This window comes from Anopheles moucheti, chromosome 2 (assembly GCF_943734755.1).
Source record: "Anopheles moucheti chromosome 2, idAnoMoucSN_F20_07, whole genome shotgun sequence".
Lineage (NCBI taxonomy): Eukaryota > Metazoa > Arthropoda > Insecta > Diptera > Culicidae > Anopheles > Anopheles moucheti.
In genome coordinates this window covers 36,782,037-36,796,779 of record NC_069140.1, presented here as the reverse complement: position 1 = coordinate 36,796,779, position 14,743 = coordinate 36,782,037, and the positions used below count along the sequence as shown (strand labels likewise).

Here is a 14,743-nt window from a genome sequence, read left to right as displayed (position 1 = left end):
TAGCGCCGTTTATCTCACTCGAGCTTTCGCTGCCGAAACAAGCGCCGTTTCGCATTTTTGTTGCACATTCCAGCACTTAACTAGTGCTTAGTCTTGTTTTTATTTATCCCTTACATTTGTTCCACCCATCAGCTGGTGAAGGAAAGCGACCCAACGGCCAGAGACAAACGCACGCGAGTGAAATTCATTTAATTGGACTCATCATTTGCATTAGCGCGTTGCCTGTCACTCCGGTTGGAATGTTTCCGGCTGCCCGGGTTTCGAAGCGTGCAGAAGGACGCAAAAAGAACGATGCAGGGGCAGCAAAAGGGACACACGCAAGATACGACCCGGGGAGCGGAATTTAACTCGATCGAACGCAAATACCAGCTGACGTTCGAAATAAGACACTTTCAGCGAGCCGGAAATGGCTCGACACGGCCACGCGCTGTATAAGGAACTGTCCCTTGAACTGTTGCCGATGGTCAACTTTCATTACGCACGGTGACATGATTGGGGACGGTGGAATGTGTCCGAGTTAATGATGAAATACGTTGATTAAATTTTCAATTTGACAGCACGGCAGCGAGGCAGTGAGCCGTTGGTTGAGCTATCGTTTCCCTGTGCCGTACTGCTATCGATTTCGTGATACTTTTCGAAATGGAAGGGATCGTATCGTTGGGAACCGCTAACGGGACCAAGGAGTGAAACTGATCAACTGACAGATGAATGGGGATTTTTTTTTTCCTCGAAGGCAAAGAGTTTCCGATGCAATGCATAAGCGATTGAGGAAATCAAAATAGCAATAAACTACGATTGCCCAAACAGCACCATGGGCTTGCCGTTCAAAGTGCCGATAACTACTTGGACTGTAAACTTCAAAAGAGCACCAAACCCAATCAACGGGTTCGCTCTTTTAATCGGTTCTGTTTTTCAACAGCACTTCACCGACACTGGACCATGAGCTCTGGAGGAAGTGTAAGGAAGGAAGGAGAAGAAAAAAAATACATGGATAAGCTGTGCCACGTTCGTCATTTGGATGGAAGAAGTGAGCAAACTTTGTAAAGCTCGAAGGGTGCAGAATCCAACGAAAAAGCTTGATCATTTGTGTTGCAATTTTGCAACTGCTGGCAGAAGAACTTTGGAACGAAATTTATTTATTGGCCGCTTTCGGGAAGGAAAGATTTTTTTTTGCGGAGCTGTTTGCTCGTGCCAAGAGCGGGCAGAATAAAATCGAATTTCTAACGAGTTCGATATTGCTACAGTCGCTAATCACTTTCCAGTTCGGTACCTTCAGTCGACAGGACAGTGAGACATTTTCTCGCTCCCCACCGGGGTGGCTGGGGCGGGAAATATAAGAAAAAGAAATCAATACACCAACGAACCGAACCATTTTCCATTTTCCAATCAACATTATCATCACATTCGTTGCGCTTCGTATCGCTATTCGAATGATATGCCGTCAGCATGATGGTCTGATCTTTACCGCCAATACCGCCGCGCTCGAGATGGTGTGTTTGTCTGTTTTTTGATGAGAAAAAGCACGAACCGAAGTAGCGAAAGTCGACCGGAAATCAAATCATTTGGAGAAAAACGAAGACGTAGAAAATGATTGGTCCATTCGACCGGGGTTCAAACAATGGTGTTGGAGCAAAATTTACAATGAAACTACCATTCGGTAGGCGTTCTCCCGGTAGTGCGGATGGGTGAGGATGGATGAGATAGAAAATGAAAGTCTTGTTTGCATTTGCCGACAAAAATGGGCCATGGTGAAGACAACGAATGGTGCCGATGTCCCACGGGCACAACCGTTAAGAAAATCATCCAGATCATAACGTTTGCAGTAGATTTGTTGGAAAGTTAGCAAGTGTTTTACCAATAATTCGACTTGTTTTTCTCGTTGGTGGATAAAAATGGTCCATAAATGCAATCGTATTGGGCAAACATTGAAGTCGCTCAACCAGCAGCACATTTCCACGAGCAGCAAACGGACGCAGGTTTAATGTCCAAGGGCAAGGACGTTGTCGGAAGAATTCCCTTATCCTGCAGTTCAAGCATCGCGCATGAGAAGTATTTGTCAATCGAAACATTCCTCATTCTCGGAACGAATATTCAACCTATTTGTCCGGTTCTCCGAACTGTCCCGGTGCCGGATCGCTTCAAATCGAATGTTCGACAGCAGCAGGACCGCAAGTGCAGCCTTTCCAGCGCAGTAAGTGGCATGTGGCATGTGCGCACAGGCATACAAGTGCGGCTACAACCACCTGACCCTGGCTTCGAAGAGATCGTTGTGGCTGGACATGTTGTGACGCTGGGGATGTTATTTGCACGATGCACCCGCTAGCGGCGCTAACGCTTCAACTATTTGACATTCCCGTCCTGCCCTTCTGGAACGTTCCCGTACGCTGTTGCGTTGTTGTGTACGCAAAAGCGAGCAACATTCCTGGGCATCACAACTTTCCGTACGAATGTCCATCCGGAATGCAACCGAGCGCTGCTATGAGATGTCCCTGTCCCCCGGTGGATTCATGCCCGAGAGTGGGGAGTAATGCAGCGAATAGAAACATCATTGCACAGAACACAATTGGACAGTTTTCAGTCAATATTTCCCCCCGGGTTCCTCAGTTCCTCGCAACTATCCGTGGTATGGATTCCCCTGTGAATGATTGGCTCACTTTTGGTGGCTGCCCCTCTCGAAAAAAAAATCCTGGGTACGGTGTCCATCGGTTCGGTACTGTTTGCCGAACGTGTTTTGAAAGTTTAAGCAGAAAAGGAACATGTCCATGTGTGAGTGCGTGTATGTGTGTGTGTGTTTGTCTGTTATATATGCATGTTTGCTTAGAAAGTTTCGCTTCTTTCCAACGGAATATGTGAACGTCCAATGTAGAGAAGCGAGACATTCGCATTTGATTTCGATGAACGATGGAAGGTAACAGAGAGACATACGCAGTGGTACGGGAAGAAAAGAGAGGGAGAGAGAGAGAGAGAAAACAAGAATGAACATAACCAACCGTATTATATGAACCATTCTTCTGGCACACGTGATTGTTTGCTACGGTTGGTGGAAGCCATTACTGCCATTAGCCGGACGACAGGGTTTGACAGCTGCCCGGAGCTTTCGTTGCTAAGTGAAACTTTCCAAATAGAAACATCAAACCACTCCAGAAAGATAGCTTAGAAGAGATGGAATGTCGGTGCCGATGTGTCTTAAATATTTGGGAAACATTTGCGACAGGTTCACGTTCTTAAGATGCCAACAAGTTAATGGTTGAATCGTAACTCTTTGTAGCGAATGATTTTATTAACCTTTTCAGCAATATTGTTTGCTTGTCTTGCGCAAAGTTTTTGTGTTATTAACTATCAGAAATCGGCAGAAATCGGTTCCAAAGGCGATCGATGTTTGTTGTATCCATTACGCTATAAACCAAGCTGAACCATATGGCAAACAAATTGTATAGACACATTTGTCAGTTACTCACTACAACATATGCTTTTCGTTGCAGAGAAATGGCATAGTGATCATCTGTAGTTGTATACCGTTGGTAGAAATGTACGATGATGCTGCCAGAAGGTGTTGGGAGTCTAAGAAACCCCTCGATGGAACCCCTCTATGCTCAATAACGTCCTAAAATGCTGAATTGATGACGTTGATCATTGCCCATCCATGTCAGCCCTCATTGCTATTGGAATGATGCAAACAGAAGATGGGTTTTCCATGAACAGAGACTGAACTATCGACTTGTGGTCTGTCAACTTGTGCTCCAAAGGAAAAATACAAATGATTGCTTTATCCTGACAAATTTCGTTTTGTATCTGGTGGAACCTGATGAGAATAACGTATTATGAGTCATAAAAACAAGGGCTAACCTTCGCTACTCTTCGTTCTAAACGACGGTTTAAAAGACGAAATTTTTATTTTGATTAATGAATTATAGAAATTAAAATGATATGAAAATCTTCGAAAAGCTTCAACACTTACTTAGTTCCATTCTTAATATATTTATTATAAGCGAAACATTTCTCTTATCGTCATACATACCCTAACTGCAAACAATCTATTACGTGGCCATATTAATAATGGCTATAGACTACACTGGCGTTTTACTTCATGCAATAGTACGTAGCGTCTGTACTCTAACCGTATCCACCTGCTCCATTCGCACCAAACAACAGCGTTACCCGGAATCGATATGCCGTTACGGTTGTTTAGCTGTGTTCCGCTCGCATTTCCCATCCGGGACGCGGTTCAATGCATTTTTGATGTCATTCCGCAAAACTGATTGCACCGAAGCATATGGCGGAAATCGAAAATCGACCCTCGATCCCACTTCCCCCCTTTCCCACCGTGGCACCGATAAGTGACATTTATGAGCCTCAACCAATCGGTTGAGGTTAATCCGTGGCATTGCATCGGTGGGTTCGCGCAGGGGTAGCTCATTAAAAAAGCGGTCAACGAAGAGGGATGGAACGGTGGACGGGTGCGGAAAAGATTGCTTTCACCGGAAATCCTTCCCAGGATCCGTGAACCTTAACCCCGGGATTGGTGGCCCGATAAGGGAAGTTGGAGTAGCAACACTTGGCTTTCCGTACCGATTTCGTGATTGCGTGATTTTCGACAATCAATCGTCGGAAAAAAGTAGTTTGTGGAAAATGGTGCCCGGGAAGGGGCAACTGGAATGGAGTGCTGGGCGAACGGTGTCACCAGGCATTGGAACGGGGTTGACGGTTTGCAGCACATAATTAATGATGCGCACGATTGGACTGATTTGTGGTTGGTTGATTTGCCACGTTTCTGTGCCCCGTTACGATGGAAAACGATTGGGCCGTTTCGCGTCCCTATCGGTCGTGATATCACTGACACCCGGCGATTATGGCGGGTATGAAGCGAAACCAAAGGGTACCGTGGGACTGGAACGAAATGAACACCATTCCACTCCAATTCGTCACCCAGCACTCGATGAAAGTGTTGATGGATGGAGCGTATCGTTTCATAGGCCAGCTTGCTCGCGCCCGCCTTGCCGTCCGTTGTGTCACTGTTTGCGCCTCGTGAATTTATGCTTCATGAAGCAATTTCTTCACCTGCACGGAACGATCGATAGTGAACGAAATTTTCGTTCGGATCGGGTGTGTTAATTAATCGTGCTCCAATAAGTTGGGCCAGCAGCAGCAGCAGCGTGGCGTGATAATAATGCAGCTAACGAAACAGTCCACAAGCACAGCTACACGTCCGCGAATTGGGACACTGGATGTGGCTATTTATCGTGCATATCCCTTCTGGTAGCATTGAACAATGTAGTATAAAGATAGCAGAAAAATGTTTCCCTCCCGTAAAAAAGGGCACATACCTGAACAAGCTTGCGGTGGCAGTGGAAAGATGAGTGTGGTGGAGCTTTTTCGCCGTGCCACAGCACAACCCAATGACTGTGGCTTAAAGCTTCGTAGCTGCTGCATAAAATCCGAACACTCCATCAGGGCAACGTCTGCGAAGTGCAGATCGCACAGGATTTGATTCTGTCGAAGAAAACAGAGAAAGGATTGCTCAGTATCGGGATTGTTACAGTGCGCGTGGATGCATTACAGACACTCACCTTGAACCGTCGTGCGCGCTTCTGATTGGGGCCAGTAAGGTTGAGACCACATGAGTTGCACCTCAAACATTCCTCGTGATAGTGATTGTTCTCATACAGGGGCGAAGGCTCTGTGGAATTTAAAGAAAATAACGATTGATTGTCGGTTATTAACTACATTTGGGATTGAAGGGAAAACAGATTTCATTAAATGCATTAAACTTATTTAAACTAATCGCATGGAGTAGAATGATGACGATTATGAGATTTATTGCAAATTCCAACAATCGAGTAAGCTTAAAATGCATTTCTATTATTTGGATTGTGATAATAAATGTACAGTGTACATATATAATAAATGTATAGCTCTCACATTTTAAATGCCTCATAAACCCATTGTGTTCTATGATAAATAACAGCTCGTGGACTAAATCTGAAATTCTTCAACACTCTTTTATTGTAAGCAGTATTCGTAATACCAATAAATGGTATAAGTTCTATGCTTTAACACTAGAACCGCCGGACTTTGCAACCTTACTAGAACCGCCACATGGGACAATTTTGTCCCATTCGTTATGTATAAATTTTTGAACATGTTTATTATTTCCTAAGGGTTTCTTGTGGTAAAATAATTAATAAACATAACAATTAGAAATAATAATAAATCTTTATAAGCAACTTAATCAATAATTAAAATTGAGTTGAGATCATATCAATCGCATCTCCAAGGATATGATGATATCCAAGGATATCAAGGCCAGGTTTTTTTTTACATTAATATAACATTTTAGGAATTTCAGTGATAAACGCTTTTAATTATTCCTTATAGGATTGTACGACAGTGAATCTAGGCTTATAGCTATTGGTTTTTTATACAATCAAGTGATAAGTAGGGTTTTTATGATAATAAAACAAGTCTTTTGTTCTAAGTTGTTTGGGTCTACGTGGGCGTATATGACTCCCTTTAGAAACATTACAAAAATTCGATGTCAATATAGCTCTAAATGACCAAAAGAAGAGGACAAAGCTTTTTTCGAAAGCAAAATCAATACCTAGATTAATTATTTTAAGCATCTATAACACATTTTGTGGTTTCTTGGTATCAGGACATTATATTACATTGCTTCATCAGAACCTGGCTCACATGAAACGCATACGTACGAAACTCTCTGAGTACATTTTTTACATACCGGTCTACTGCATGTAAAGCATTCGTTAGCACTTTTGCCCTCGTGACAAGACATTTGAACCTGGCAACGCCGACGAACACAAGTTCTGGAACACAATCTTCAAGCTGGTTGTCGGATGATTCACCAGATGGGCATACCAATGGATCAAATAAATCGCAGTCAGAGGTATCGGCCAGAGGATCCCCTTCTGATTGATCACTGGAAATGTCGTTCAGAGCAGCGATAATATTTTCGGGTCGTAAACCACGCTGGCGCACCATATTTAGATACTCTTAAAAGCGCACAAATAAAAATTTCACCTTGCAATGTCCTAAGTACACCAGGCAAACTAGCTACGTGGGTGTTGGGAGAGCATACACAGCGATCAAGACCAACAGGCAAATCGAAACGTGAAGGCTACTTGTTTGGAGCTGCAAGTATTGTGCTGGGGATCCCTATACGCAATAACCAGCAGTTGATGCTTTGAGTGGAAAGCTGGGGATATAGGCACTCAGACGAACCAGTGCTTCCAATAAAATTACGGTAGAGTATACAAAAATGGTGCTTACATAGATTAGCCGATTGATGATAGCGCAAAAATAAACACGTAGTAATCAAATATGAATGCAGGTATGCAGTTGAATACTTTCGCGCTCTTTTATTGTTCTATTCATATTGACATGTCTTGTCACGAAAACGCATACACGCTAGTGCTGCCAGACTTGCAGAAGCACATCCACCACTCGTTGACAGCAGGAATATCAGCCATCACAACGTATTTTGCCTATGGGACAAAAATGTCCCATTTGGCGGTTCTAGGTTGGAAATGATTTTTTTAAAGTACTATATGGGATACACAATTTTTGATCGGCGCATTCGAAAGATCGTTCAAAATAAATAAAAGTCACAAAATTTCAATGAGTTGACACAACGGCAAGCGGAACAACACACTTTTTCCGAGTGCGATGGGACAAAAAAGTCCCATCGGCGGTTCTAGTGTTAACGGATGACAATACATTTTGATTTGGACTAACATTTTGAGTCTCAATATCTAAGATGCAGCATTCCACAATAAAAAAAACCTAGTGTATCTGTAAACAGTTGTTTACAAGAGATGAGTAAAGTAATGATCTTTCAGTTCGCTCGAGCATGATGTATTCCCAAAGCAATCCATTGCAAAAAAGTCACGCTAACAAACGCATATTTCAATTGTCTTTTGTTTATGACATTATTTATTTTATTTTATTTTATTCCAGTACTTTGTTTAATTGACTTATAATTCCAGTAGTCAGACTTACAGCTTAACAAGATCGGTATGAGTGCGTTACAAATGATCTAATGCATAAAAAAGTATGGTTGCCTTGTTTTCCATAGAACTATCAATTCAAAATCTATTAAATATTTACACATGTGTTGTTTACTTTCAACAAAGGAACATACAATCGAGTATGCAAACAAATCCTTCGTCTGGCGAGGAGCCAAAGGACCCAAAACTCTGGTCCGTAATTCAGAGAAGGGCTTCAGATGGAAAGTGAACTTCTACTGAATTATTAAACTGTGAAAATAACTCAATAGAGATTGAATAAATACAGATCGGTTGGAAAAATACTCCATTTAAGTAGTAAAATAAAGACTTCACTGGAAAGCGGACAACCCTCATGCAAGGAAATACTCCATATAAGCCGATTTAAGATATTTTCCGACTGTTTGCCGTTCGCATAAGTATTAAACATAGAGAACTTTTTGGAAGGAAATACGGAGAACGGAAATCATACGAAACATCGTTCATATTGTTTAAAATCCACAAACAGTTTCTTCATTCCACAGACGAAGAAAAAAACCTTTATTCAATGCCACTTGGCGGCGTTACGGTAGTTATGAGGAAAAAATGTGCACAGTACTCTACACGCCAGCAGCTTTATGTTGAACAAGAATAAAAAAATACTATTTAAAATATATATGCAGTTATCTAATGAAAACATCAAAGAAGTGTGAAAACTTTACACCAAATGTTGATGAAAATTGCGAGCGATGTTAACGTTATTTCTAGTATTTTCCTTCTCAATCGTTCAACCACACCTGGCAGAAAATGGCGAACTTCTTACAACGGATCGTAACCCGAGAGGGGTTGGGAAAATTATTTGATTGAATTTAGATTCCTCTTTCGCTAGCAAACTCCATCCACATTCACCCACTGCCCTCGGGATACGGGCGAACGCGTTGTAGCGTCTTGAGCGAAGCGATGCACTCGATTGGAAGAAAAATGTAACTCAAATTATGCTCGATGATGTAACGAGCCCGGTGTAGCATTAGAGCGGCACAGGATGGACACAGCGAGTGGACGAAACCGCTTGCTATGGTTGATCATTTTGTCCTGCCGCACACAACTCGTCAACTCGAGGGCATCGTGCGGTTCCGGATGGATGGCAAGAAAAATGAATATTTTTTCGGTATTTTACTTCGTTTTCGATTTTCGTAGACTACCCGTTGTGGCAAGTGGAGCGTGCTGAAATTTAATGTAATAGACAATAATCTTCTGTACAATGCATCATTTAACAGGAGTTAGTTGAGCGGTACATACAGTTCTTTTTTGCATAAGATTGGTTTATGAAGGAACTAGGATTGTTTATTCACTTTGACTTCTGTTAGTAGTAATGTGAAGAACATAATTGAAACATCACTAGACATTTTTTTTATTTAATAGATCAATAGTCAATATAATAAGCCTTTAATTAGTCCCGTAAAACAGATATTCGTGTATCAAACTCCAATACCACTGTAAAAACAGATGAATTGTCTATTATGCATTGGTTTAGTTAGCAGAATAGAGCTAATGTTACATAATAACACTTAAAATAACCATCAAACATCGTGGAAAAACTATGTTTCCGCGATATTAAAAAGGCGTCCTCTAGATAACCTGCCTGGCCTGGGCTGCTAGCGAATAGCTTTTGTAGCGCCTCATAAGAATTAATAAGATTAAAATATCACTCAAATTGGTCAAAGCAAATTACTAGCATTATTAGGGTGATCATACTTGGTACTAAAAGCAGATGTCTTCTTTTATTGTACTGAAATGTAATTCTATACTTATCAATTTTTTTCCCAAGTAAATCAATACATGCTCGAATAACACAATCGAAACACGATGAAAACTTTTTCCTTATGGCAATTTACCCAGGAGCAGTAATAATGATATTCATACTGATTTTTTTTCCCATCGTTCGTTATGTCTCATTTTTCACGGTGGTGGGAAAACTTACGCTTTAATGGTTGGCGCAGAAGGAAATAAATTAAATTATTATTGTTATTAATAGATCCCTACTTCAGCAGTAGTACCAGTAGTTACCGTTGTTCCGTCGAGAAATTATCTCACTTCGTGCCAATTAATAATGGTTTGCCGTTCCGTTTCGAGACAACAGCAACAAGACATGCGGCATAATTCATCAGCGAAACATGTACGGTACCGACGGTTGGATCAAATCCAGATGCGTAATATTGAGCTAATAAGAAAGAAAACTTCGCTCAGGTCGGACAACACGCTGCTGGAATAGCAAGGGTGGTACGGTGGTGCATGCGTTCCGGATAGTTAATGGTGCTTTCGGAGATGAGTCCGACAGCTGCTAAAGCGCAAAAGTTTATTATTTATGTATCGAATTATGGGTACGTTAAGGCCACCGTTGGTGTGCACATGAAGGGTCCTTCCGATAGAACCCGATCAAAGCAACCACACACCACCACCACCACCACCGGAACACCTTCTTTCTGCATCGCTATCGTACTTCGCACCGCTGCCGAAATTCTATTACTCTGCTCAGAACAAAAGGGCTCGAGTTGTGGTTGGGAGTACGGTTGCAAGCGTGTGTTAGCCGCGGGAAAAAGGAGCGCGGGGACTTGCGTGGTATCTAGGAAAGACAACCATTTGTTATGCGTTCCTGCGTTCCGTCCGCATTCCATCCCACGGCAACCAAACAGGGTGTGGAGGCACCTGCAGATCGATGGTGCAAGTGAACGATTTATACGTCTGTAGCTACAGATACATTTTCTGTCCCATCTTCAAACCATCACGTATGGCTGTGTGCCCTTCACTGGGGAAAAGATGGTCTACCAGTGAAAGTTGTTACAACTTATTTTTTCCTTCGCTATTCGCTACCGACGATCGACAGAAAAAAAACGCTCTTTTCACGTTAATGGAAGAAGCAGACCGATACTGTGTTTTTTATTCGCCAAGTCCTTTTCCTTTCGAGATGGACTGTTCTCAAAGGAAAGAAATGATGCGCAGAGAGGCTTGTAGCACCTGTGTCTAACCGTTTGTTTGGCGGGAAGCAGCAACAAGATGGATTTCGTGCCGCTTGAATGTCTTGCTCAATATTTAACGCAACTTGACCAGCAAATCGTAAATTATGGTGAAGAAAAGAAGCTTCACAATTCAATAATAGCCGTTCTTGTGAAGTTATCCGTCACTTTGGTAATGGATTTGACAAACATTATCTGATGCCACTGTTTTGTGTCGGTTATTGATCATAAATGGAATTGCACGCCGAAGGGTGTACTGTTACGAGCTTTGGTTTTATTCAATTTGTGCAAGCTACGTAATGAAAATATGAACGAGCCTAATCGAGTAACTTCATTTTAATTCCCGCATCGCTGCCCTGTCCTGCGAATCCATCGAAGCGAAACCCAAACCATTTAACTCTCTGCGGCAGTCTTTCTTTCTACCCTCGTCCTGTTCCGTGTACGGCGAAGTGTGTGTGGTGAAAATTGCGTGAATTCCGGGTGATGGTCCGGGTCATCAAATATTGATGTGACAGATTGGATGACTGGAAGAGATGTGCCCAGATGGTCTGCAGGTGATTGCCGTGGGCTGGCAATCATAAAGGTTGCGTCCATCGTCCCCATCGGTTGCTGGAGAGATCGATCGATTAGCAAAGCGGGCAGCAGGTGAGTGAAGCCACCGTTTGTGCCCTTTTGCGTTGTGTGCCATTTCTTACCCTTGTACTGGTGATGATGATGGGCTACGCTCGATTCTCCAGATTTAATCAACAAACAAACTGTACCGTTAAATGGTGAAACGATGAAATGCATTATTTACTGAAATCCGGGTGTCGGCTTGTGTTGGCATTTGGTAGATTTGATTGTTGTTTGCTTAGGATAGTTACTTAAGAGATGGTTTTGATTGCCGGCACGGTTGGATGATACGAAATTCTGCTAAGCAAGATGTCCTTTATTGTGTGAGAAAATCGGACATTCACGCAGAGAAACAAAATCTTCAAACGTTTATAAAAGAATAAATACCAGCATAACGTTTACGACACAGCACGTCCACTTTTTTCATATTCAATCACAACAAAGTGTTAATATACGGGCAATAAAACAAATTGCCATCATTTTCTCATTGATCCATTACGGCCGATTAAAGTTTCACCGCAGTGTGCGTGCAGTATTATCTCCGTCACGTCTGCGTCCTAGCAATATGAGCCCAATCCCATACCCGACACCACAGTGACAGTTAAGATGATAATAAATGACAAAACTTTGAACCTTTCATTTTTATAGCTGACGTCGATGGTGGTGGTGCTGACCCTAGGAAAGTGGTCAAGTGTGAAACGTAAGATTCACTCCGGAGCCGGATACTCAATAGATAGGTTGCCTTTTTTCTTATCTTCATCTCTTCACAAGCAGCTCCAGTTTGGTGACACATTGTCACCATCTCGTGCAGTTGGCCGGTAATCATGCCGTCAAAGTGTTACGACCTTGCGGGTGTACGGCGCATGCTGGTGATGGGTGGAAGCAAATGGCAGCAAAAGTAAATTGCAAATGTCGGTTTGCGGGGCAGAGAAAAAAGACACTCCACGTGTAACTTCGAAGGTGTCGGGTGACGGCTTGGTCAGCTTGTCCAAGTTGCTGAACCGCGGTAAAGAGAAACCCAATCGGGTGTTGGATTGAAGAATTTTTGCACTGACCTCCACACGAGCGCTAGGCGGGAAGGTGTCAAGGATTGGAGTTTTTGTTGGCTCTGGGAAAACTTCTCGAAGCAAAAGGAAGTGATTTAAGGTGCCCATCCTCAGCACTATGTGAGATTAGCTCTGGCGGAAATTTTTCTTTTGCTCAGATATTTTTTTCGGTTGGTTAAAAAAGAAAAGACCTTCACCTGTCCAATTGACTTTGACGTAGAGTAAAAATACCGTAAAAACTCTATTAGCTGGTCTCTTCTTTCGTGTCATCTCGCTGTGGAATTCTAGCAAATTCTAGAAACCGAAGAAGGACTTCATGGCACACACGCTACATTAGATAAATGGACGATATCTCAATCGTGGTACCGGTACCTGAGATAGCTTAGATGAATTCAGGGAATTCCGAGTTAAGTTTTAATGACCTTTTTCTGCACAGGATAGGAGAAGCTTGGAGCCTTTTGTCTAAACATTGAGTGATGTGTATTTTCAACAAAACAACGGTGTGTGAAATAAATCAAGAAAATGACAGTTTCAACGACCAACCCACAAAACAGAAACTTCATCCAAGCAGGCGGAGCGTTGACGGTGCGATGATTTATTCCGCTGCCTGCCAATAATCACTTCATCAAGCGCGGAAGGTCATAAACCGTGGCGTCACCGAACGGGTTCAATGGTGGCTGCGATGCCGTTGCCAGGTGTTGTGATAATTGTGTACCTTTCCGTCCATTTGGGCTTGGTGTGATGATTAGCATAATTTCTCCCCCAACCCGAACCAACGAAAGCTAAGTTCTTCTAACAGCTACGGGCTGCAGAACGTTGGCAGAATTGTGCGGGAAGGTGAGTAAGGCAATAAGGTACGCTGTTACGATGTAAGTCGATAGTGGTTCGGCAGGCACGTCAGCCAGTGCAATAAAAAGGAAAGCGAGTGGTAACCTTTTTTTTCTCAGCACAATAGCAGAGGTGTGGTGTTGTTTGGAAAATGTATAATTGTGCCATCGCGACAATGTGGCCGCGTGGGTATGCGCGTTTTGCTTTTAGCTAAAAGTTTCTTACGGAAGGAAGTGGAATAAATTCTTTGCGATGGAATCAGTTCCTTCCGCTCTCGAGCAGGCGAGAAGGCGAGAAGCCGAGAAGCAACGATAGCATGCCATTCAAATTTATCCACAAACTTCACAAAACTGTTACGAACGGGGTGAAAACGTGCTTTATGTTTCTTCTTTAAAACACTTTAAAACTGTGAATTAAATCAAATTCATCTGAACGACCAACTGTGGCATTATCCATCATACTGGAGCGATCCACTATGGCCGAATGGAGAGTGGAGAAGTCTTGAGGGCGGACTTTGGTTTGGAAAATATAATAATGACGATAAAGCGTTAACGGGGGCAACATCGCTCGTCAGAACGGTCAGTGACTGATGAAAGTGGTGTGCAAAAAAAAAATATATAAAATGATCCAACCCAATGCTTCTTGACACTGACCGCGGTTCACTGAGTGTTTTCCATTCTTCAGAGCTATATGCCACTGCGCTGAGCTCACTTGACGTGATTTTCCACGACTAGGAAAAAGAAATGGTTTGTAAGAAGTTTTAAGAATGAATCCATTTTCCTTAAAACCCCATCACTGTCGGTGCCACGTTTTTAGACATGACACGTCTTTGCGACTTGTAGCGCTGCAACGTGGAGCAATCTCCGAACCAACGGATAAAGACCAGAAATGGTAAGGGAAGCACTAAAAATTATCACAACCGTTCTGTCGGAATCGAAAGCAGTGAGCAGTGGAAAAAAGGGGGGACGACTTTACTCGCCCCCAATGACGGGTTCGTTGCATAATTTGTAATTTAAAGAAACAGTGACGTAGAAACGGGCATTACGGGCGGGTCGAGTGAAAATTGATGAAGTGAATCGAGCACTCGAAGTGAACCTCGTGATGAAGTAGAGAATTCTTCTTACCATCCGTCAAGAAAGCTCTCCCACATTGCGACGCTGCATCGAACGGTGGCATTTCCATCCAAGGAGGCACGGCGGCATCATTCGCGTCACAATTACGTTCATGAGCATCGCGCTTTCCGCGC

The 14,743-nt window shown here is 42.7% G+C and overlaps 1 protein-coding gene across 1 annotated transcript in view; it reads right to left on the bottom strand.

Moving 5' to 3' along the window:
• Positions 1-14,743, bottom strand: part of LOC128299607 (uncharacterized) — a 122,341-nt gene that overhangs the window by 59,487 nt on the left and 48,111 nt on the right. The window contains exons 11-12 of the mRNA XM_053035613.1: positions 5,568-5,677; positions 5,325-5,490 (exon numbers count right to left, since the gene is read on the bottom strand). Coding sequence (XP_052891573.1) covers positions 5,325-5,490; positions 5,568-5,677 — 276 coding nt within the window. The remainder of the gene's footprint in view (positions 1-5,324; positions 5,491-5,567; positions 5,678-14,743) is intronic.